At 36.8% G+C, this 26,553-nt stretch overlaps 1 protein-coding gene across 2 annotated transcripts in view; it reads left to right on the forward strand.

The window, feature by feature from the left end:
- The window catches only part of CWC27 (CWC27 spliceosome associated cyclophilin), a 244,869-nt gene that overhangs the window by 35,454 nt on the left and 182,862 nt on the right, over window positions 1-26,553 (forward strand). For both annotated transcript variants that reach the window (XR_010941973.1, XM_067730804.1), the window contains exons 8-10: window positions 1,956-2,035; window positions 3,013-3,046; window positions 7,086-7,243. Coding sequence is in view for 1 of the 2 variants with exons in the window: in XM_067730804.1 (XP_067586905.1) it covers window positions 1,956-2,035; window positions 3,013-3,046; window positions 7,086-7,243 (272 nt within the window). In the remaining variant the exon portion in view is untranslated. The remainder of the gene's footprint in view (window positions 1-1,955; window positions 2,036-3,012; window positions 3,047-7,085; window positions 7,244-26,553) is intronic.

Genomic DNA, 26,553 nt, shown 5'->3' on the forward strand with positions numbered 1-26,553 from the left:
ATTTCCATTTTGTAAGCAGAGTTTCTGAGGTCGGATGAGGTCATTCTCTTTCCTCAAATGGTACACGTTTTGGACTAAAACCCATAGAATTACTGAATACTAGATTTTGAAACTCATTTGGTCCAACTCTTATCTTCTTTTCCTGTGTTTTTTCTACTATACCATCTTCTGGGTTTTGAACAGTTTTCATTGTTAGACAGATATCAAATAATTCTTTGATGTTTTGTCTTTTTATTACTCCTTGGTTTGTGTAAGGTTATGGAAGTAGAAATATATTTTAATTGCATAATTCAGATTCTACGACTTTTTAAAATTACAGATAATAGGATCTTTAGATTGGGCTTCCCTGGTGGCGCAGTGGTTGAGAGTCCGCCTGCCGATGTACGGGACACGGGTTTGTGCCCCGGTCCGGAAGATCCCACATGCCACGGAGCAGCTGGGCCCGTAAGCCATGGCCACTGAGCCTGCGCGTCCGGAGCCTGTGCTCCGCAGAGGGAGAGGCCACAATACTGAGAGGCCCGCGTACCGCAAAAAAAAAAAAAAAAAAAAAATAGTATCTTTAGATTAACTGTTTGAGAAAAATTTTTGTTTTGCCTTTTTAAACTAGACTATAAGCATGTTTAAACTGATTAGGTCTTGAAAATGTGGAGTACTCCATGTTAATACAGAAATTTAAAAATCCTTTATTTTCATCATGGAAATAAATTTCAGAAAATATACATCTGCCTCAAAGTAAAGCCTGTCAAATTTAGAAGTCTGTTCCCAGAGCTGTTAAACAGTCAAGAATGGGGCTAAAGGGAAAGAGGTATTTTTACCTCTCTGTATTTTTAGTTAACACATTTTGTGATGAATTTTTCAAAATAAAATGTTCCTTCAAAACAGAAAGAAATTTTCCTTTCTTCCTGTCAACTCTAACCTCATACTCTTCCCTCTTACATGATTAGTTGAGGGGTGGGGATGGTGAGCAGCTTTCCACCTCGAGATACAAGGTATAAATTTGAAGTTTTCATACCTTGTGGTGGAGAAGTCTATAGGATAGTCTGCAGCTCTGAAACCAGGCCAGTTGTTCTGGGTCCATAGGGGCCTCTAGGAAAAGAAAAATGGATTTATTATACCATTGTGAGACAGACCAGGATTTAAATCCTAGATCCTATACCACTAGCTTTGTGACCTTCAGTAAATCGCTAATCTCTCTAAGTCTTTATTTTCCCTCTGTAAAATGGGGCTAATAACGCCCACCTTATTTACTTTCATTTGGGGACAGGAGGAATTGAAAGGTGGGAATATTGTACTGTAGCACAGTGCCTGACACAAAGTATATATTTAATAAATTAGAATAATAGTAGTAGTAGTTTTTTTAATAGTTCTACTTCTTATATCTTACTATGTCTTGTTTCCCTACTAAAATATAAATTTATTGAGAACATGAACTTTGAAATTGAAGTATTTAATAAATATTAGGTCATTGATGAATATTGTCATACATGAAAGGCTCTTTTACATATGTTAAATAGCACCTTGTAGGTGCTCTCATCTGGTTGCTTGGGTACATTTTTAAAGTGATTCTATGCAGTATAGACAGTATATTTGAAGAATAATAGTGTGTGTTTATTTCAAATTACTTTTGTGATCTATCTTCTAAGTTTTAATATATCGGTCAAAAATTAATTAGTGGTAAATCACAATGAGGGTTTAGTGTTTGGAAATAGTAATCAATAAACTTATTTTTAAGGGTATATCACTTTTTGAAAGAAAGATGTTTCTAAAATATTTTTAGTCAATGGGAGAATAAGATTGCTATTTATAAAGCTTTTGTTTGTACTCAAATTTTCAGGAACATATATCTTTTGCTAACCACATTATATCAGTATTAGATTTTTACATAAATGTGTTAACTTGTCCTTTTGGAAGACTATTTTTCTCTACTCATGATTATATCATACATTCCTTTCTAGAGCATGAAGGGAAAAAGCAAAAGTAGTCATGACTTGCTTAAGGATGATCCACATCTCAGCTCTGTTCCAGCTGTTGAAAGGTTAGCATGGTGCTAGTGTGATCCTAAGTTCTTATTGTCTGGCTCAGATCATTTTCTTGCTTCCTTTGGAAGTAAACAGTCAGTTCTCATAAGTCAAGTTTTGTCAACCCAACCAAAAAACTAAAGCATTTTGATAATGGGGGTAGTAGAGCTACTAGCATAATGGAGAGAATCACGCTAGTCACATTCATTCTCCTTGCTATCTATCAACCTCTGCTGAACTAATTAAATTTAAAATTAGCTGTTAACCTTTTAAATCTTGGGATAGTTTGAATACTAGGAAACTGTCTGCTTTAACAATTTAATGTTTAATTGAAAATTTCTTTGCTAACTTTTTCCTTGCATAATTTTTGTCTCAGAATCATGAGTAAGCAAATCAGATTTGAAGGGTTTTGTGAAGAAGTCACCACATTTTGGGCCAATTCACTGAGTATTATTCCTTACATATTTCAGGAGTTATCAGAAAATTTTTGCTGCTTCTCTTTGATAAGGGAAGATGTCTTACTGTTAAATATAATTGCACATGATTCACTGGGCCAGTGTGTCAAAAGGGGACTAAAATACTATTGTACTCACTATTGTAGCTCATTTAAAAAAATTCTATATTAAAACAATCTTTTCTTAATATCCTTTCATTTGAGGGATTTGGCTTCTTCAGCCTGAATACATCAAGCCAATAGAAGAAATTGTTGTCTGCAGCCTTTTGTTCATGAAAATAACACTATTGGTTGTTTGCTTTTTTAAAAAAATTCTAGTGAATTTGTATTTGTGTTAATGGAGCATACCTTTTATTCTATGTATAGAAACAACTTCCCTTTAGAATGTTTCTATTTGCTCTACAATGCCATTCTGAAATTCCTGTGTTGAAGTGTTTTTGAACTATTAATCCCAGCAAACTATTCTAAATTTTTGGATAATTGAATAATTTTGTTAGTTTCATTTTGAAGCTAAAATTTGTTTTCCTTATTTTTTTGTAGTGAAAAAGGGGATGCAGCAGGAGATTCAGATGATGTAAGTATTAATTTTAGTATAAATATAGTTGAACAATTTATAGAAAATTCAAAATCTATACAAATTATTAAATTATTTTTCCTAAAAGGTAATATGTATTACCTTTTATAATTATATATGGAGAATTTTGAAAAAAAAATGGAAAGATTTGAAAAATATTTATTTTGATATTGGAATTTTCCTTCATAGTATGTGTGTGTTTCCTTACAAAATCAGAATCTTACATATGAATTTCTAGCCTGTTTTTTCTCCCTGTCACGTAACGTAACATGAATACTCAAAATTTAGATGTCATTGATTTTATTTTGTTATGATAAAAGTTTAAATGTTGATGCATGATGTATGGGAAATACTTGGATACCAGTCATTTATGGTAGTTTCCTTCTTCATACACACATTTTGGAAGATTCTCTCTCTCAAGACTGTAGTGACCTTTCTTCATTATTTGTACTGGCTATTAAAGCTGATAAAACAGAAGGCAGAGTTTCCTTTATGTATAAGAGATCAAGTTTTTCAAGTCATTCGTTTATCACTTTATATAAAAACCCATTGATCTGTGTGTTGTACAGAAGGAAGTACATAACTGTCCATGCAAGAACACAGCTTCTTCTATTACCATAGTCAAAAGAGAGGATTCTCTCTGACTATATATAATAGAGAAAGGATGGCTATCTAACCTGGTCAAGAAAACCTTCCGGGAAGAGATGATGCTGTGTTGTGTCTTATAGGAGAATTAGGAGTTAACTAGATCAAAAAAGAAACTGGTGAAGGGTGGGATTCCTCAGAGAACAGCATATGCTAATGCATGGTAACAAGGAGAGAGTATACCTTATTTAGGAAGTACAAGCTAAGATTAAAGTTTGAGAAGGAACTTGCCTTGTGAGGAGCAGTGAAGAAGAGTGTTAAAGGTAGAGGGAACTACATGTGCAAAAGGCTCTGAAGTAGGAGAGTTTGATGTGTTCCAGGAGCTGAAAGCAAACTAGTGTGACCAGAGCATCATGACAGGAGGGAGAGTGGGTGAGGTTGGAGTGGGAAGAAGAAGCCAAATATTACAGAGCTTCCTGGGCTATGGGGAGAAGTTTGAATTTCATCCTCAAAGTAATGAGAAACAGTGAAGGGTATTAGTTAAAAGGAAGAGTATATTGTCAACTTTGCGTTTTAGGAAGATCACGGTTGGCAATATTAGAGAGGACAAATTAGAAGAAATAGGCTGGAGTCAAGGAGACCTATTGGGAAGCTATGGCAGGAGGAGAGCTTGATAGAAGACCACAGGTGTGAGATGGGAGAGAGACAGATTTGAAAGAGGTCCAAGAGGTGACTGATTCCATACTATGAGTGAGGGAGAAGGAGGAGTCTAGGACAACCACAAGGTTTCTGATTTGGGCAACTTGTTAGATGGGTACAAAAGATAGGTGGGGAGGGCTTCCCTGGTGGTGCAGTGGTTGAGAGTCCGCCTGCCGATGCAGGGGACACAGGTTCATGCCGCGGTCCGGGAAGATCCTACATGCCGCGGATCGACTGGGCCCGTGAGCCATGGCCGCTGAGCCTGCGCGTCCGCAGCCTGTGCTCCGCAACGGGAGAGGCCACAACAGTGAGAGGCCCACGTACCGCAAAAAAAAAAAAAAAAAAGAAGTATAGTGTTCAGATCAAGGAAGTATAGTACTCGGATCATGGGGGATTTTAGTCCTTTTATCCTGAGACTAGCAGAGCATACCCAGAATGTATATTCAGTTCTAAGCATGGAACTTTTAAAGGATTTTGACACTCAAAAATGTGCATTAAATGGGCAACAAAAAGATAAGGAAGGTGGGAACCATCTCATAAATAAACTATGGAGAGAACTGAGGAATTCAGCCTGGAAGACAAAATGCTGAAAGGGATTATACAATAGCTGTCTTCAAATACTTGAACTGCTGTGCTTTTTAAAAAGGCACGAGTTTTTTCTTGGTGGCTCCAGAAGACAAACTAGGAAAACAGGAGTGCTCAAAGGGAATGAAGGAGTGTTTACTATCTACTACACCTTCTGTACCGTTTGAAATACTTAACACAGACTTAAACAAATTAATACATTAATTACACTGATAACTCATAAGGAGGCAAAGGCTGAGATGATAATCCAATGACTTTATCACAAAAGAGCATTACTGGCAATCCCCAATGTACCCAGTCTGAAATTTCTTCCAAGGTTATTAGTTTTAAACTCTTTGTTTCCTTTATCTTGCTAGCTACTTCACGTTATTAACTGTTATCAAAAATTAAAAATCAGGGCTTCCCTGGTGGCGCAGTGGTTGAGAGTCCGCCTGCCGATGCAGGGGACACGGGTTCGTGCCCCAGTCTGGGAAGATCCCACATGCCGTGGAGCGGCTGGGCCTGTGAGCCACGGCCGCTGAGCCTGTGCATCTGGAGCCTGTGCTCCGCAACAGGAGAGGCCACAACAGTGAGAAGCCCACGTACCGCAAAAAAAAAAAAAAAAAAAAAAAAAAAAAAGGTGGGGAGAACAATGAAAAATAATGTGCTTAATAATGTGCATTTTGAGATTCAGATAACTTGGAGACATCTGTATAACAATATGGGTCTGTAAGATAGGCTCAAGGCCTAATGTAAAATTATGTTCTTATGGTCTTGAGGGAGTGAGGTCATCTAAGGACACTGTATAGTTTTTAATCTGTTTTGTGTCCCAAGATCCTTTGCAATTACTAAGACTGCAGACCTTCTTTCCAGGAAATATATTACATCCACAAACAAAATTTTATGAATTTGCGGGGCATTTTCTTTTTTTATATCTCCTGAGGACCAAGCATGGAAGACCTAGGTCAGTGGTTATCAAGTTTTAAGGCTAAGAATTTCTTAAACATCTCATTGAAAACACTCACAATTTCCATCCCTAGAGATTTGGTTCAGTAATACTGAGATGAGGACTAGGATTTTACATTTTTAGAGCCAATCCATGTTTTATAGCCTGAGGACTAGACTTTGAGAACCACTGCTCTAAGGTCCACAAGCCTCAAGTTAAGAATCCTGCCTCACCATGACTCACCTGGAGAATCACAAAAGAAAAAGATCCACTTGGGTAGTTTCTTCCTTCTCCTTCTCTACCCTCTTCCCTCCCTCTTTCCTCCTCTCTCCCTCCATTGCTCGCTGTCTTGATGCTGGGAGCTATTCTGGAAGTTGAAGATTTAGCAGTAAGCAAAACAATCCAGAATTTTAGTTCTAATGGACTCCTTCCTCTGATTATGGGAGAGAGACAATAATCACATAAATAATTAAAATGTATAGTATGGGTGATAAATGTTTTGAGGAAAAATAAAATAGGGGAGGGGAATAGAGAGTACTGGAGGTGGGTGGGTGGCTCTGCCATTTTATTCGGGGGATCAAGAAAAGTGTCACCAAAAGGGTGGCATTTGAGCAGAGACCTGAAGGAGATGAAAGAGTCAGCAATGCAGATACATGGAATAGGAGAGTTTCAGGCTGGAGAGAAGAGCAACTCCAAAGTTGGCTAGTGTTGCTGGCCTGGAGTTGTAGGAGATTATGTCAGGGAGGTCCAGATTGTGTAGGGTTTGAGTGAGTTGGGAATCCACTGGAGGGTTTTGAGCCGAGGAGTGATTGCTATGACTTAGATTGTAGGAAGAAATATCAGTTTCTCTACCTCCACCTCTTTTACTTGCATTAATCCCTGGGTGCGGTCAGTACGCTGGCCAACTGCCTCCAAAAGCCACATTTCCTACTGGGAAGGAATAGGAGTGTAGACAGACAATATCCTGGGCGATCCAGAGGGAGCATAGTCTGCTGTGCAAAGGAGCTGGGTGTGGATCGAGCAACAGCCCTTACTAGGCTATACAGTACTTACATAGCCAGCCTAGAGCAGATCCCAGGGGGTATTCCCGCCTGTAGCAGATTCTTCAAGCCCTCACTAGTTCAAAACAAAACGAAACAAAAAGTAACCTGGCCTAGAATGCAGCAAGGAGAGTTTGAGATGGACCTCTGGAAGTGAAAGAAGAAAATGGAACGCCCAGCAAATACTCCATTTCAATTTTTACAGGATGGAGAATATGGAAGTGCAGAGCATGATGAATATGTTGATGGTGATGAGAAGGACCAGATGAGAGAAAGAATTGCGAAAAAGTTAAAAAAGGGCACAAGTGCAAATGTTAAGACAGCTGGAGAGAGTGAAGTGGAGAAGAAATCAGTTAGCCGCAGGTGAGTCAAGCGTTGTGCTTCTAAGTATCAGAGTTTTGTTTTTGCTTTTGCTTTTGTGTTTTAATTAATTTTTGTTAGAGTATAGTTGCTTTACAATGTTGTGTTAGTTTCTGCTGTACACCAAAGTGAATCAGCCATACATATACATATATCTCCTCCTTTGGATTTCCTTCCCATTTAGGTAAGTATCAGAGTTTTTGTCATTTTATAGTTAATTTTAAATTAAGATTGAGCCCTTTATTCAACTTACTTTCTAACATACTATTTTCATAATGTTTGATATATATACCAGTCATGCTAATTTAGCCCATTCAGAGGCCTAAAAGAAAATAGACCAATTTTATTTACAGCAGTGGTCATGTGAGTCAAATTCCAGTTCATTCCTCTCTGATCTCTTCTTTAAAAGCCTCTAAATTGTTCTTATATTTGGGACAAACAATGTATTAGCTAGATGTGGAAGGTTGTATTTGTTTAAAACCAACAAAAGCAGTAAAGCAATTGTATGGAACAAAAAGAGACATCCTCAGATTTGAGTAAAATTTGTCTAAACTGGTTAAGAAATGTATGGGCCTGAAAACCCTCTTAAATGTCTTTTCAAGTCTGATTTATACTGTCTATCCCTCCTAATCTCAGTGATATCATAAAAGAAATTTCAGCAAATGTCTGAAATCATTAGTGCTTTCGGTCAGTTATACCAGCTTCACTACAGTTTGTCTCATGTTAATTTTATGTTAAAAGAAAAACAGAAAAACTTCTAAGAATCTTATAAAATTGTAATGTGGTAAAAAAGGATAATTATATTTAAAGGAAAATCACTGCTCAGTCTAAGTTGAATTATAATGGGTATACCTGCTAGCCAGATAGGATGTCAGTGTGAAATCATTATCTATTAAAAAAATCAGTGCTCTTGGTATATACAAACGGTTCATTTGTATGTGCTTGAAGTACTCCATTATCCTGCAGTCATTTTCTGATTCAAGCAGTAGGATCAGGGACTAGACTAGCCGCCCAGCCTTTTAGGCAAGGAGCCATTCAAAGTATGATATTACTGAAAATTTGTGGTATTGCTTCTATTTGTAAAGAAACATCTGGAATCTGTTAAAGCTGCTCATCACTTTGGATAGTAAACCTACAAGCAGGTTTCTTGAGTACTTAATATTTAAATTGGGGAATAATATTTAACAATATAATTTTCAACAAATTCACACAGAGTAGATTATTTCTCTAATTGTTCTATTGAAAAGTACTTAGGGGTTCAAGCGGAAAAAATCCAAAGCTCTTCCTACCTCCTCTCCTTTCTTTTCTCTCATTGTACTTATTCTGATTTCTTGAGGATTTCTGTCCCTTGCCTCCCTCCTCTTCTAAATGCATCAGTCTCACTCTTTCTTACCCAGTCCACTTTCTGTAAGCCTATACCTTGACTACTGAATGCTGCTGAGCAGAATCACACAGCCGTAGACAAGTCCAGCCTCAGCTGTGCCTCCAGTGCTTTCCCTTCAACCTCAGGTTCACTCTCTCTCATTAGGTCACCTGGCTTCCTGTTCTGTGAAACAAGAATAACTTCTTCAACTCTTATTCTTTTCACTTTTCACTGTACCTATTCAGACCAATTCTTATCTCCTCTTCTGTTTTAAAGGGAGGAATCCCTCTGCCCATTCAAAATGATTCCATCCTCTTTGCTCTGTCTTTAGTTTTCTCTCTTCACTCATTCCTTTCCTTCAGCTTGTGGATAGACTTAAGCCTCTTCCAGCATTCGAGAGTGAAAACAAAAACACCACTTCATTATTTCCTGTCCCCACCACCTTAGTTCCCATTTATTTTTAAATACACATCATTTAGCTTTTCCCTTATCACTCCCCTGAAACTACTCTCCCTTAGGCCATGTACTTGACAAATCTAATGGCTACTTTCCAGTTTTTGTTTTTCCTGGTGTCTCTGCTGTGGAATTTGGCATTTTTTGCCTTTTCCCTCTTGAAAACCATCTTCCTCAAGAACCTGCTACTTAAATTGCGACCTGTGGACGAATAGCATTAGTTTCTCTTGGAATCTTTTTAGAAATGCCAAGTCTCAGGCCCCACCTCACACTTTCTGAATCAGAATCTGTGTTTTAATAGGATCCTCAGGTGATTTGTACATTAAAGTTTGAGAAGCACTTCTCTAGAATACTAATTTTTACCACCAGTGCCACTGGACTAGTTCAAGTTTGTATCATCTTAGCTCCAAGGTCAGCAACTTCTGACTCCCCAGGGTATTCCCATAGTACCTTTTTCATACTTCTGTGATATTATGACATCTGGTTATACATTTTTTTTCTTCCTTGTGTACCCTTATAGTGTAATTTTCTTAAAGGCAGAGATTGTATCCATTTACCACCTGTGGTCAAACATCATAGGTACTCAGATGTTTATATAAATGAATGAACAAAAAAAAAGAGTGAATCCTTCTTTGACAAATCACTTTCTCCTCCAGATCTTATAAGTAACTTCCTTGTATGTGTCACCTGAGATATATTGCTTTGCCTACTATCCGTTGCCTATAATGAGCTCCTTTGGAGACTGTCTTACGTCCTCCGAGTCTTGTATAATAAGCACGGGGTAATTGGTCATTAAAGTTTGTGTAATGAGTGGGCGAATAAATACATTTGTAATTCATTAGAAGAATGGTTTTCACTCCTGACTCCACATTAGATTCACTGGAGAAATGTTGAAAAGAAAAAATACTGATGCCCAGCTCCCAATCCCAAAGATTCTGAATCATTTGGTCTGCAGTGAAGCCTGGGCACATGCATTTTTACTTTTTAACTTTCAATTGAAATATAGTGTACGTGCAGACTATATCTGTATGAACTATATTTCGTAGTGCACATATAATAAATACACCAGTTGCTGAATTTTTACAAGCCAAATACACCCCTATACCCATCACCCAGATCAAGAAACAGAAAATTGCCATTACCCACAAGTCTCCCTCTTGCCCTATTCTGGTTGTTTCTCCCCTCCTCCCCTGATAGTAACCACTTTTCTAACTTCCAAGAACATAACATTAATTTAGAGCAATAAGACTTTGTAAAATCTCTCCAGATAATCTAATGCGCAGCTAAGGGTTAAGAACCCCAACCCCCACCAAACACTCGCTCTCTTGATTACTTCTGAGGCACAGAATAATGTAAAGGTAGATTTAAAAAATTGTAGGGTCACCTCAGGTCTTTTTTGTGGTCTAACAGAGATAAGACATTTATATCAGTTGAACTCAGTTTAATCTCTGAAAAAGGTGAAAGGATCAGTATAGTGAGAAGTCATTTTAGAAGAAACAAAATGATATTTGAGTTTTCCTAATGTTTTTCAAGATGTGTGCTGGTGAAGATTCAAATCAGTGTCTCTCAATGTTTTCCATATATTTGAGTCACCTTACAAGCCCCACCCCTGATCAAGTCAATCAGAATTTTTCGACCATGAGAAGTTTTAAAAAGCACGGGTTATTCTAATGTGCACTCAAGGTTAACTGAAAGGCGGTAGTTACAGCCTGTCTTTGGAAAGTCCTGTTTTAAAATTTATTCTAAAGAATCTTTTCTTTGCCTGCAGGTGGAGCTCACCTGCTGCAAGTTAATCATATAAACCAAATTGAGTCGTCTGCCCTACTTGTTTTTAGCATCTGTTTACAGATTTATAATAAATGGCTAAACAGTAAAATCAGATGTAGGAAGCAGACTGGAGAGTCAAAAGTCAGTGGTTTGTTGTGCTGATTACAGTCATTAGGGAAATTCTGTCTTTCATTGTGTAATTTCTGTCATCTCTAATTTTATTTTGATTACTCTTCTAAAGTATTTTCATCAAAATGAAATATAAATCAAAGAAATCTTGACATATACCCTGAAATCGCCATTCCTAGTTTTGGTAGTAGTCCTTCAAGGTTAACTAGAGTACGTTAGTTTTGGTGTTTGAACAGGTTCTGGTTTGATCAGCTGTGTTGTTTACCTGTCATATTTAGTTGACTGTGGCATTATTCCTATATCATAAAACAATTCTCTTATTTGGTAAAGTCAAGTAGAATTTGTGTTTTACTCATGAGTTGTGTTACGTTGACTGAATGTGAAATATCTTATATGATAATATCAGAAATTTAAATATAAATATTGAAGTTGAGTTTGAAATCTAATGAGTTGGATTGAACTTTAAATTATGAAGCAAGGGATAATACAATCAGAAATACCTCCTTTGGCCTGGGTGAACATCCAAATGAACTGCTGCTAATTTTAATCTTTCAAGTCTCCTTTTGTTGAATTTGAAATATGGGACCACGTTTTCTTATGGAACTTTGAATACTTTTTTCCCCCCAATATTTCTAGCCTTCTCAAAAATATTAATTAAGCTTTCTCTCAGCCTTAGGGAATTTTTTGAGTCTTAATATACTTTGTATTCTGGTTTCTCTTACTTTATGATCAGACTTTAGGAAGTACATAGCTGTCTTTAGTACATAAACTTGGCTTGCTTTAGCAAATTCAAAAAGATAGTGTCATATTTAAGTTTCAAAAGTTTAAAAGCTAATACACGTATAAAAATGATAGTACAAAATTTAAAAGATAGTACAATAACAAAGGTTGAAGTCCACAGGCATTCCAAAACCCTATTTAAATCATTAGAATCACCATCTCTAAGAAGTCCCCCTCTTTCCTCAGAACTTTTACAAGCAAGGAATGAAATTAACCAGTTAGAGCATTTTTGCTTCCTTTCACCTTCTGTTGCCCCAAGGTATTGAACTGAAGCAGACAGTAAAAAAAGAGAAAGAGAAAGAAATGCGAGATCTATACATTGCAGAAGTGGTCTCTGAAAATTTGAAGGTATTATTTCTTTCATATAGAGTAGTAGTGGTCTAAATACTGTCTTTTCAGGAAATATTTGGGTTTAACAGCAGATAGTAAGCTTTGGAGCAGTCTGGTAGCAGTTAGTTTGCATACTAACTCTTACTAGAACTTGACTTTTCTTTTTTATATGTTCTTTCTTAACCTATCATTCTATTCTCAAATATGTGTTACTCTTACTGTCACTTACTGTGCAAGAACTGCTATATGCCAGACAGTGCCAGGCTCCAGGAACATGAAAAAAAGGAGAAATGGTTTTTGCCCACAGATGTTCACAATATAGCATAAGAATTATAAACAATTAATTACAATTCAGTATGGTATGTGCTCTAATAGAAGTGCATGCAAAATATTATAGATGATAAGTAGGCAATGTATCTTTCAGGACAAGATTAAAATACCAGGTTTAAAAAGGGATGAATATAAAATTGCCATTTTTGGGCTTCCCTGGTGGCGCAGTGGTTGAGAGTCCGCCTGCCGATGGAGGGGACACAGGTTCGTGCCCCGGTCCGGGAAGATCCCACATGCCGCGGAGCGGCTGGGCCCGTGAGCCGTGGCTGCTGAGCCTGCGTGTCCAGAGCCTGTGCTCCGCAACGGGAGAGGCCACAACAGTGAGAGGCCCGCATACCACAAAAATAAATAAATAAATAAAGTAAATAAAAAATAAAATTGCCATTTTTGTAGATCAAGAATAGTCAAATACAGCAACCTCATAAGTTTCATCCTAATGCTAGTACGATAAGCCATTTTTTGGAACCACTATTTAAAAGAAATAACATTTTAGCATTGTAAAGTCCTTTAAATTAATGTTGCATAATCTCCCAATGTAGACTAGATGGTTTATCCTGTTGTCTTTACCTATTATGTTTAAAATTTTGGAATAGTAACAATTATAATATAAACCACACCATCATCTGGCATTTCTGGCGAGCTTCCATTTTCCTTCTTTTTAGGTATTTATAGCAAGAATTTTTGGATGTTCTGGGTAAAACTGTTTCTTGGGCTGTTTGAAATAAAATACCACTTTAAAAATGTCCAGTTAGTTCATTGAGAACCTTAATCCATATCCAAGGAATCGCTTTCAAAATAAAACAAACAAAAAAATCCTTGAACTTCAGTTATATACTTAGGAAATACAACAACCCTACTGTTTTCACAATTAGATTTTGTTTGGCAGGCAGGAAGCAGTGAAATACATGGGGGAGGTTCTCCTGTCAAAAGGGAGAAGAGCTGTTTGCATCTCTTTAGAGTGTATTGATTTGTGTTACCCTAGAGAGTTACCTTCTACTGACCTTGCAGTATCAGTTGTTTATAGGCAACGGAATTATACATTTGAAATGTAATATTGAGATTATGTGCAATTATATTATTGTTCTTTAAGTTATTCAGCATTTGAGGAAATGTTCTCTACCCTGGAACAAATGTAGTCACACTGAAGAGTTTTGAAACATTCATTGCTTTCCTACCTTCCTTATCTGTATATTGTGAATTCACCTGTAAATTAAATTGGCAAGTATACTTTGGGTAAAATACAGAAGAGAATAGCCACCCAAGATACCAAGTTCTTGTTTAGCACAAAGTTAAAAGCATATGTAGTTACACAAGGGCCTGAGGAAGATTTATAGTTATTAGTGATTGTACTCTGTCTGACTCTAGCCTTTCTTTCTGTTCCCTTCTCTAACTGTTCAGGGATTTTATTTCAGGGATCACTTAGCTTTTGCACATTAATTGAATTCCTCCTTTGTACCAGGCACCGTGCTAGGTCCCAGGAAGCTCAGATTAGAAAGACTCAGCCTCTTCTCAAGTTGCTTAGTTTCTAGTAAAGGGGGACAGTTGTATAAGCAAATAAGGGCTGTGAAGTGTTCATAGGTGATCTAGCCAGAGAGTTGTTCTCTTATTCCACAAGTATTTATTGTTCTTCTACAGTGTGACCAGGCAATACATTTTGCCAAGGCAGTTTATTACTCTAATTTAACCCCTAGAACAAAACTACAAGTTACAGTTTATATTATGATTCTCATTTTACAAATGAAAACAAACAAACAAACTGGATTTGAAGAGGATAAGTGGCTTATGGCCCAAAAGTGGCAAAGCCTGTCCCTGAACATGCAATGGTCTGACACCTCTACGGAGCCTAGAGAGGGGTTGGCCAGGGCCAACTCGTACATGTCCAGCTAAAGTGTAAGTCTCATGTGGAATGTCTCTGGCCAAGGTATAACATCATTTTAGGAATATGTATTACTCCATATAAATGTAGGGGGTGCATTAGAGGAAGGAGACTGAAGCAGAAAGACAAATTAGTGGAGTATTAGATTAGTCCAAGGGAGAGGTAATAAGGATCTAACTAACTAAGGTAGTATCTGTGGGCATGGATTCGAGAGATATTAAGGAGGTAATAGATTGGATGTAGGAGACCTGAAGGAAAAAATATATTCCAGATGACTCTGTTTTGTGGCTTAGATAACTGGCCAAGTGGTGGTTGTAACCATTGAGATAGGAACCCTGGAAGGGTCCTAGTGCTTACGTCATACATTTTTGTCCTGTTAGTCCTTTCTGTTTTACATCGACGTCCTGACACATAAACATACATTCTGAATTATTTCTTACTTAATGTTCCCTTTATAAGTCAACTTAGGTTAGGTTATGGTAACAAACAAACCCCATATCTCAGTGGTTTAAAACTAGTGTTTGTTTTCTTGCTCTGGCTACATCCTGATGGGATCTGTGCATCTCCTCCATATCATCTTCATTCAAGGGCTGAGGATGAAGGGACAGCCTCTTTCTGAGAGGAATGGCAGAGGGAAAAGAGTGATGATGAATCATATGCTAGTTCTTAAAGCTTCTACTCAGAAGTGGCATAATCACTTCACCATTTCACTGGCCAGAGTAAATGATATGGCCAAGCCTGATGTCCATATGGTGAAGTATAAACCTTCCACTGAGAGCTTAGAAATAGTAATGCAATCTACTACAGTCTCTGTGCTTTAGCCAGGAATTGCTATAAGTACCTGTGACTGTGTAATAAATTTATTCATCATCTTCCTGGCAGACAAGACAAAAGAGACGTAATAAGGATTACATAATTGCCATTATCTGAATTTTAAGAAGAAAGGTATCAATTCCTAATTATTTCAGTCTTTTAAAAAGTATAAAATTCTAAAGGAAATTCTATCTTATCAGTCTTTACACAAGGGGTAGAGAAGAACATAATGATTGTCTTCTACAAGTTTCATAGAAGATGCAGAAACATAACATTATGCACATAACATTAAATCATAAATAACATTAAATCATAAATTAAGTCAAATTATCTCAAGTAAAGTGATTTCTATGTAAGGGAATAGAGGAGTTGTGCAGAATCCAGATAAAAGAATTGTGCACAGTCCTCACAGGAAAGGAAGTTGTCAGAAACATATTTTCTCTCCTTCTGCAGCCTCAACTCTCTGCTTGCCTTTGTTCATTTGTTCCCTTATCTTCTATAATCTTGTGTTTTCTCTGTAAGGCTCCAGTCTGTTCCCTCTTGCACTTCAGCTCTTCAGAAGTAAATTGACCTGCTTTCTGTGTCCCAAATTCTTGGGAGAGAGAATCTTATTGGCTTGGCTTGGGGTAGGTGTCCATTCATTCTTGTTATTGGAGAGGATAATGGTAGCAGAGGGGGAGTTAAAAGCCATGAGATATGTGGGTGTGACAGAAATAAATAGACCCTCTATCATCTATCCTTCCCTTCTTATTTAGTAAGGAGAACCCAAATTTTTAGCTGGATTCGTGGCTGCCTAGCTAAAAGACATTCACCAGTCTCCTTTGTAGCTAAGGATGGCCTTGTGACCACATTTTGGCTAGTGAGATAAAACAGAAGTGTGTCAGACTTTCACGCAGTCTTTTTATAAAGGAAAGAAGGAAGAGGCTAGCCCTCCTTCATCCCTTCCTCTTGCTATCAGCCTGGCACACAGGTTGGAGCTATGGATGGCAGAATGGAGCGGTTGAAGGAGCCTGGGTCCTTGAAGACTTCATGGAATTACAATTCCCGCTTGGATTGCCTGTCTAGGACTTTTTCTATGTGAAATAAAATAATCTTAACATTGTTGAAGCCACATTATTTGGGGTTTCTGTTAAGTGTGGTAGATCCTAAACCTAACTGATAGTATAAGGTTGTTTCTTCCAGGGCTGTGAGTAGGGTAGGTTCTCTAAGGTGGGAATGTGAGCAGGGAGGAAATGAATAGCTACTTCATTATTTCAAATAGCTTTCTTAGCTGGTTTTCTCATTGTTCCTGGAAGAGAATCTTCTGAATTAATAGCACCCAACATGTCCACCCCTTTTCTCACTTTTGGCTGATCATGTTGCTCCTTAATTCATTACGGAAACAGAAGTAGCAGGAGAACTTCCTCATTTTCCCACCACCAAATCTACTCATCTGCATCTGAATCCATATTCTTTTAGCAAAGGCAACCCCTTCACTCTCTGCTCTGGTCCTCACTTTCTTACACATTTTGGCCAAGCTGTTATCCACCTTACTCCTGTTGCTCACTTCACACCAGGCATATTGTTCTTCTTACTGTTCCACAGACACATGAAGGTCATTCATCTTTCAGGCCTCTGCACTTGGGGTTACCTCAGCTTGAAACGTTCTTCTCTGAGATATTCTTAGTAACCATTCCTTCTCTTCATTCAATTCCTTATTCAGGTATCATCAGAGAGGCTACCACACTACTTAAAATAACTGCCTCCATCCCTACCAAGGGTACATATCCAAATGACCTGGGGACAAATTTTAAAAATTTGTTTGACTTTTACAAAATGCGTATGCTAGGACTACTCCCCTTGGGGGGCAGGTGGGGGGAATCTTATTCAGTAGGTCTAACGTGATTTGCTCATTTTTTGAAGCCAGTTAATTAGTGATGAAAATACATGTTACTTAACCTTTTCCTACTGTTGGGAACATAGGTGAATAAAGGTAAATAAGTTTAAAAGCAAGTTTGGAATTAGATTATCTGTCCTTTTCAGGATCAGATGTTTGTAGAAGACAACGGTCACTCTACTCTAGGGAGGCAAAGTTAGAGGGTCTCTTTTCCTAGCCCAAATCACTTTTTCTACAAGTTCTACAACTTTTTAAGAATGACTGATATATTGTTTCATCAACATTAATCTTCTAAACAGGTGGATTTTGTTCTATTTTTTTAGCCTTATTGCATCTTTGCCTTTATTTAAGCTTGTCTTTTTAAAAGTAGACACAATATAAATTATTCGGTAATGACCTACTCTGAAGAAGAATCTCATAGAATTCACTACATTTCTTTCCTACCTTTTTGCCAATTTTGATATGTTAGTAATATTTGATGTCTCCTTCCTCCTTAGTTTTTATTATTTAGATATTGCTATACCATGTGTATCAGTTCATTCAATATAAGTGTACATTTATATTGATTTCAATGTGCATACTATTTAAGTGCACATATGTGAGTGTTAAACCTTAAATAGGTTTTCCATTATTACTTTGAAGTATAGCTTCAGTGGCTTACTAGATTTTAATGTAATTTTATATTTGATTTATTTTTCAGTAAGCCAATAAAAACAATAAGCCTATTTCTTCCAGGGCTGTGAGTAGGGTAAGTTCTTTCAGGTGGGAATGTGGGCAGAGAGGAAATGAATATAAGCCTTACTTATATTTATTATCTTCTACTCAATTTTTTTTGTTAAAGGTCCTTAATACATTTTTCTAGTATTGCTAATTGCAAATTTTGTGATGTCAGCGTAGTTTGCTTTCCATTTTAAAATTTACATTGTTGATTTAGCTGCTTCTTTAAGAATTATCTTGTTTAAACAGCCTCAAATTTATTACATGATAATGGATAAGATTCTGTTCCTACTGAAAGTACTTTTCTTATAGTCAAAGGCAGTTATTAATTGGAATGTGAGCTGAAGTACTGAATTATTTCTTTTTGTGTTTTAAATTTGTTCTAGAAATTCATTAGATCAAAGGTATATATGTACTCAGCAGATAGGAAGTTAGATTTGTTCTTTGCTGTATATTTGATTTCCTTGATTCTAAGAAAATGTCTTCTTAACTTCAAAAGTTATATAATGACTTCTTGCCAATTTCTTTTTCTTTTTAGATAAGCATTTACTCTTTTAATTTTATTAATCATTACAAATTAATAGAAAATTTCTGGATATGCTTATTTGTTTGCAATATTGACAGTAACTTCAAATGTCTTAAAGACGGGCTTTATGTAAGGGAGTTAAAATGAAAAACCCTTGGCTTGACTTCAGAGAGTTTAGAAAGATATCATGTAGGCCTCAGACAAAGACTTGAGTGTTACAGTCATCGTATTTTATGTCCTTGCTGCTCATTGGTAAGATTCAGTTTTAGGTGCAGTTTGTATGCACTTGCCTAGTCAAGTAGAAAAAAGATATATAGCTGACCTGTGATAAAAGGTGAGAATGTCTAATCCTGATGCTGCTGGAGAGTAGCCCAGAAATTGAAGGCCAGGATAACATTGCAAAGTTATCACCAGTCTTAATTATTTGACTTTATGCTCATCATTATACTCTTAGGTAGGATTTATCCGTATCCTAGTGAAGTTTAAAAAATTATGATTTGTACCTTTTATTGTTTTAGCCTATGCTGTGTGGTATGCAATGAATTTTGGAACAAAATGTGTTTACATTTTAGTAGATAGTTAACAGTCTTTGCTACTAGTTTTGTAGTAAATTAATTAGTGATGAAAATATGTTACTTAATGTTTTCCTATATGTTGAAAGTATAGATGAATAAAGGTAAAAAGGTTAAAAAGCAAGTTTGAATCTAGATGATCTGTCTTTTTCAATGTTAGGCTCAGATGTTTGCAGAAGACAGTGGTTACTCTACTCTAGAGACACAAAGTGAGAAGGTCCCTTCTCCTAGCCAAGGTAGCCTTGTTTCTAAGCTGTGCCACTGAATAGCAACAGTTTTCGCTAGGAAGAAAGGAACGTAACACCTGTTATAGTACTTGCACACAGCCTTCAACAAAAATTAAACACCTAGGGCCCTGGCCTCCAGAGGTGGGCTACAACCTATGGATGGTTCAATTGCAGCATCACTGCTTAGGGTCTTTGGTGGTAGGGCCATAAAATGGAGAAATGTTTAAATTACCTTAATTCATGGAGTTTAAGGTAATAGCCTTTTACATGTATAAAAGCTCCTACTAACTCAAGGTACTTTTCATAAAATACTGATAAATCACTGTTTATTCCACCGAAACAGCGTATAAAGTGTATTTGCATATGAGAAAATTAATTTCAGTTCTTTTAAAAAATTTTTAAAGTAACATTTTAAGAATGTTTGTAAGTTCATACTGTATGTATTTTTGAATTGTTCTTTTTTAAAACACTATAACCGTTGAAGTTTAGTATAGATGAACACCTGGCACCTAAACCAGGTTAAAACAAAATGCAAACAATTAAAAAGCAATAAAGCTATAAATCTGATATGGAAATAGATTATGCCAAAGGGATTTACCTCATCTGGGCTCTTTAAGGTTGAAAAACTCCCAGTTTCTAGGCAGAGCAATTGCCCAGTCTTAGTATATTATTGCATGCTACAGCATTCTTTTTCTGCTTCACATTAGTCAAGTTCTGCTTAAGGTAACTCTTTTTCATTGTTGTTAGAGTTCCATTTTCGATTGTTTTGACAGAAAGAAATTCATATATAGAGCTATGGTACCTTGAACTAGAAGGGGTACTTAAGTATATGCTGTTTGCCAAATCTAGAGCATTACATACCTATTAAATCTTAAAGAGAAAAAAATAATAGATGGCTAGAGAGAGAGATTGATGGAACAGAATACAGAGCCCTGAAATAGACTCACACAAATATGGTCAACTGATTTTTGACAAAAGTGCAAAGACAATTTGATTGAGAAATGCTAGTCTTTTCAACAAATGGTACTAGAATAGAGTTCTATGTGCCCCAGAAATGAACCTTGACACATACCACACATTTAAATAAAAACTAACTCAAAATGAGTCAAAGATCTAAATGTAAAACTTCTAAGCTTCTAAAAGAAACCATAGGAGAAAAATCCATATGAACTTGGGTTTGATAATGAGTTTTTAGACCCAAAAAACATGAAGGACACTGACAGATTTAAAAACTTTGGCTCTTGGCTTCCCTGGTTGCGCAGTGGTTGAGAGTCCGCCTGCCGATGCAGGGGCACGGGTTCGTGCCCCGGTCCGGGAAGATCCCACATGCCGCGGAGTGGCTGGGCCTGTGAGCCATGGCTGCTGAGCCTGCGCATCCAGAGCCTGTGCTCCGCAACGGGAGAGGCCACAACAGTGAGAGGCCCGTGTACCGCAAAAACAAACAAACAAAAACTTTGGCTCTGCAGAAAATACTATTAAGGGGATGAAAAAACAAGCCACAGACTGGGAAGCAATATTCGCAAATCACATATCTGATAAAAGACTTGTATCCAGAATATATAAAGAACTCTTAAAACTTAACAATAAGAAAACAAACAAAGCAATTTAAGAAACGGACAAAAGATCTGAACAGATTTCACCAAAGATGTATGAGGCAACAATATATGAAAATATGCTATATGTATATCCTTGGTGAGATAGACAACTATTATAGGGAAAAAGTATTTAAAAATTTCTCTGGGGCTTCCCAGGTGGCGCAGTGGTTGAGAGTCCACCTGCCGATGCAGGGGACACGGGTTCGTGCCTCGGTCCGGGAAGATCCCACATGCTGCGGAGTGGCTGGTCCCGTGAGCCATGGCTGCTGAGCCTGAGCGTCCGGAGCCTGTGCTCCACAACGGGAAGGGCCACAACAGTGAGAGGCCCGTGTACCGCAAAAAAAAAAAAAAATTCTCTGTATTGTTACTTCACATTTTAGTATATAGTGAATAAGGAGCTAGAAGAAAACAAAGATTACAGCTTATTTGTTTTTAAATCTGGAACTTTAATTAATTACTTCTACTGACAGGGAACCTAGAGCTTAGATTCTAATGCTGGCTCTTATTTTTGTATTTTACACAAAATGTTGAAGTTGTCCACCTAACCACTAGAGCAGAGTGGTATTGCGAAGAGAGCAGGGGAAGAATGGTGAAGCTAGAGAGCTTTCCAATCTTCCCTCAGTTGTATTTGCAAAATTTAACTTACTCAGAACTACTCTCCAAGTAACGGACAATCTAGGATTTAAACACAGGTATGTTTGACTCAACTGCTATATTATACCTCCCCTGAGATGAGGCACAAAGAATGAGCTATTAGTAGAATGGTGGACCAAGGATGCAGATGTTCATGCAAGGGGATAGGTGAGAGTTTGATATCCTGATAACTGTGGGAGCTTGAGTAAACATGGATGCACATCTGCATGAATTAATGGTACAAAGTTTTAGAGAAGTAGACTAGGGCCAGATCAAGATGGGCTTGGTATGGCATATTTAGAAACCAGACTCTCCTTTAGACGGTGGAGAACAATATAAAGTAAAATTGGAAAGGGACGCGATCAGATTTTTGTCTTAGAAGGATCACTGTTAGTAATGTGGAAAATAAACTGGAGAGAGCCAAAAGTAGAGGTTGAGGAAACTGACCAGGAGACTGCTTTACTAGTCCAAGTCCAGATAAGATACGAAAGCCTGAACTAAGACAGTGTTCTGTTTGCTAGGTAATTTGCATTCAGTAAACATTTTTTCAAACATTTACAGTATGCACGTGGCAGATATAAAGATAAAGAACGATACTCCCTTGCCACAAAAAAGCTTTCAGCTGAGGCAGATATATAGCCATGAACTACAGAACAGGATGAACTCAATATGAAACAGAGGTTCAGAGAAAGTACAGTAGCTTCATGGAGGAGGGAGAGATTAATTTTGACTTTAGGGATCAGGAAGTCTGCATGTATGCAAAGTAGATAGCATTAATACCAGTCCCTAAAGAAGGGCTAGAGTTTGAATAAGAGGAAATGGGTGGGAAAGGGTATTTCCAGTAGAGGAAACTGAGAAAAGTACAGAGTGTATTTGAGGAACAATCTGTTGTGACTAGAGGAGAGGATATAGTTGGAAATAAAGCTGGAAAGATAGTTTGGGACCAGATCCTGAGGTACCTTCCAGGATAGTAAAGTGGAAATATAACTGATTTTGCTCGATTTTTGTGTTAATTCAAGTGTACAAATAAACATAGATCAACCTCTTTTCTTCAGCTAGAGTAAATCAGTTTGAAAGATTCAAGGTTGGGTGAATGTTGGATTTCTACATTTTTGGAAAGGAGCAGTACGGGTAGGAGGGTTTGGTGAGATTACTCTAGCAGGTAGTTATGTTTATTTTACTTTTTATCATTTGAAAATGAATGCCTATAGTAAATGAGGTGGTAGTTTAAGGAGAGAAATGAATCTACCTAATGGCAAGATAAAAACAATAGTATCTGTGGTACTATGCTAAAAATTTTATTTGTATAATGCAAGTTACTCAAATTTAATGACAACTGTGATCTATAAAGACTATGATCCCAGCATTGTTTACTCTAAATAAGGTATGAACAAGTCAACATTTCTGAATCTGTTTCCTCATCTGTAAAATGTGATTAATACCTGTCCTCCCTATCTCAGTAGGATTGTGGTCAGATCAAATGAGATAATGCATGTGAGACAACCTTTAAAACATGATGCCATTGATGGCCCATGATTATAGAGTTTAAAGCCCCTTTGCTACCTCACAATCCAACCCTCTCTTTAACAACCATAGGGCAGCTCACATTCTGGTACTCCTTCCAACCATGGCATATTTTAAAATAAAATGAAAAATTAGTTTGTCAGGTAATTGACAATAATTATTAAGCATATATGGCAACCATAGTAGTATTTAAGGGGATGTATATATCTAAGGGGTATGACACCAACAAAGTAGAAGAGATGAACCCAATCCATGAGAACAAGGTAGAGAGACAAGCCAAGCCTACCTAGAAAGAAAATGAATCACTGCTGTTCTTCATAAACATCCTGGTTATCTGACCTCCCACATCCCTCTGTTAGCTACAGAGAATGTACTCTGTCTGCATCAGATGCGATTAATGCCTAAATCATGCTCTGTAAACCATGAGCACATGAAATTACTTAAGAAAGTAATACATTAAAAAGTACCAAATGGCGTAGACAGACTGAGTACTCTAAATATATAGGAAATCTGAAGTAAAATATTGTTAAGTCAGATGAGGTTAATTAGTTTTCCTGAAGGTGTGTTGTAAGGCAGGTTTCTATTGCCAATAACCAGAACCTAAACTGGAGTAAGTAGATTGTAGGAGTAACTTTGCTAGTAAAGAAATCTTCTAAAATAATACATTTTACTGAAATTGTTAATTACTATTTTTTCTTTCATTTGTTTCATTTTGAATGTTTATAAAAAATGGAAGTATTATTTTTGAGAACATCCTGTTTATAATAAAAACTTAATGACAACTTCATAAAACAAAAATAGCATGTGTCTACAAATGTGATTATGGGCATGTTCACTTAAGGAAACAAATTTAAAAGATAAAATTCTAACTTTAGCTAGTGTATGCAACTGTTTTATTTTAGGATGATAAATGTCCTTGCTGAAAATTCAACGATGACATTTATTGCTTAGGAAAACATGTTGCTTTATTTTTTCCTTCCATGTGATTTTTTAATACAGCACTTACAGAAACACTTCAAATCTTACTAAACAACACAAACATAAAATGTCACTTTTTAAAATGAAGTATTGGTAATAAACTTTTTTCTGTCTACTCCTAACTTTGAGGTTCTCCTTGAATATTTATAATATTAGTACTTTAGTATGCCAAGAGTTTTAAGATACAGCTTAAGAGTTTTAAGATGTTGCTTTTAAAGTTTGTTTTTATATACATTAGACTCATTTATGAAGGGAGTATTTTTATGGAGTGACATTACTTGGTTTTGTGCATTTGACAACATAGCAAATGATTGATAAGAAGGGCTTCTAAAGACAGTTGTGCCCATTGTAACCTGAAAAAGGGGGCTCAGCCATGGAGTGTGAGCATGGGCTGAAATCTAGCTAGAGCTCCACTCAAAGCCTTGTGTACTGGTGAGGGGCCACATCAGCCCCAAGAAATTGGGTGCCTTTTTCTAATCTTTCAGCTGAGAAAAGGTGTTTATTTCCTAGTGGGTTTCCCAGAGGGAATTCACATAGAGGTGCTTTATGTGCTGACCTGTGGATAAATTTAAGAAGTGAAAGAAAATAAGCAGATAGGTATGGTGATATGTTTTCCCAGTGACATGTAAGGCAACTGGGAGACAGTATATTGCAGTGGGAAGAGCTCTGGGAAGGGGTCTTGGAAACCAGCATGCTAGTCCTTGCACAACTTTTTCCCAGCTCTTTCACCTTGGGTATTCTTTTCTTGAAAACGAAGGGATTGAACTGCCTTCTACCTTCAAGGGTACATCCAGCTTTCAACTTCTATGAACGTTGTATCTGGAGCATGGTAAGCAAGGAGAAGTTGGAGCTGAGAATTTTCCAAATTGGCACAACATATGTCATTAAAAGTCTTTGAGATATCTATTTACATGATCTATAATATATAATAGTCTTGAAATCAAGTAGTCCTCCAGTTTCCTTCTTTCTACTTACTTTCTATTTAATCTCGTCATTCTCTTCTCCTTTTTCTTCTTCTTTTCTGTTATTTGTTGTTGTTTCGTTTTTTAGCTTCTTATTCTGGAAGCTTAGAAAGTTGATTTTGGAATTTCTTTTCTAATATAAGCACTTAAAGCTCTAAATTTCCCTCTAAACACTGCTTTATCTTCATCTTACCAATTTTAACATGTTATGACAGCCAGTTTCATCAGCTGGCAACTTGGCTAGGCTATAGACCCTAGATGTTTATTCAAACAGTAATATTGGTGTTGCTGTGAAGGTAATCTTTTGAATTTTATTTTATTTTTTATACAGCAGATTCTTATTAGTTATCTATTTTATACATGTTAGTGTATATATGTCAATCCCAATCTCCCAACTCATCACACCCCCACCACCCCCAGCCCACCCCGCTTTCCCCCCTTGGTGTCCATATGTTTGTTATCTACATCTGTGTCTCTATTTCTGCCTTGCAAACTGGTTCATCTATTCCATTTTTCTAGATAGATGCAATAATATACAGTATTTGTTTTTCTCTTTCTGACTTACTTCATTTGGTATGACAGTCTCTAGGTCCATCCACATCTCTACAAATGACCCAATTTCATTCCTTTTTATGGCTGAGTAATATTCCATGGTATATATGTACCATATCTTCTTTATCCATTCATCTGTCAATGGACATTTAGGTTGCTTCCATCACCTGTAAGTAGTGCCACAATGAACATTGGGGTGCATGTGTCTTTTTGAATTATGGTTTTCTCAGGGTATATGCCCAGTAGGGGGATTGCTGGGTCATATGGTAGTTCTATTTTTAGTTTTTAAAGGAACCTCCATCTGTTCTCCATAGTGGCTGTATCAGTTTACATTCCCACCAACAGTGCAAGAGGGTTCCCTTTTCTCCACACCGTCTCCAGCATTTATTGTTTGTAGATTTTGTGATGATGCCCATTCTAACCAGTGTGAGGTAATACCTCATTATAGTTTTGGTTGGCATTTCTCTAATAATTTGTGATGTTGAGCAGCTTTTCATGTGCCTCTTGGCTTCTGTATGTCTTCTTTGGAGAAATGTCTATTTAGGTCTTCTGCCCATTTTTTGATTGTGTTGTTTGTTGTTTTGATATTGAGCTACATGATCTGTTTTTATATTTTGGAGATTAATCCTTTCTCCATTGATTCATTTGCAAATATTTTCTCCCATTCTAAGGGTTGTCTTTTTGTCTTGTTTATAGCTTCCTTGTTGTGCAAAAGCTTTTAACTTTCATTAGGTCCCATTTGTTTATTTTTGTTTTTATTTCCATATCACTAGGAGGGGAGTCAAAAAAGATCTTGCTGTGATTTATGTCAAAGAGTGTTCTTCCTATGTTTTCCTCTAAGAGTTTTATAGTGTCCGGTCTTACATTTAGGTCTCTAATCCATTTTGAGTTTATTTTTGTGTATGGTGTTAGGGAGTGTTCTAATTTCATTCTTTTACATGTAGCTGTTCAGTTTTCCCAGAACCACTTATTGAAGAGGCTTTCTTTTCTCCATTGTATATCCTTGCCTCCTTTGTCATAGATTAGTTGACCATATGTGTGTGGGTTTATCTCTGGGCTTTCTATCCTGTTCCATTGATCTCTGTTTCTGTTTTTGTGCCAATACCATATTGTCTTGATAACTGTACCTTTGTAGTATAGTCTGAAGTTAGGGAGTCTGATTCCTCCAGTTGCTTTTTTTTTTTTTTTTTCTCAAAATTGCTTTGGCTGTTTGGGATCTTTTCTGTCTCCATACAAATTTTAAGATTTTTTTTGTTCTAGTTCTGTAAAAAACGCCATTGGTAATTTGATAGGGATTGCATTGAATCTGT

The sequence above is a fragment of the Pseudorca crassidens genome, chromosome 3 (assembly GCF_039906515.1).
Source record: "Pseudorca crassidens isolate mPseCra1 chromosome 3, mPseCra1.hap1, whole genome shotgun sequence".
NCBI lineage: Eukaryota > Metazoa > Chordata > Mammalia > Artiodactyla > Delphinidae > Pseudorca > Pseudorca crassidens.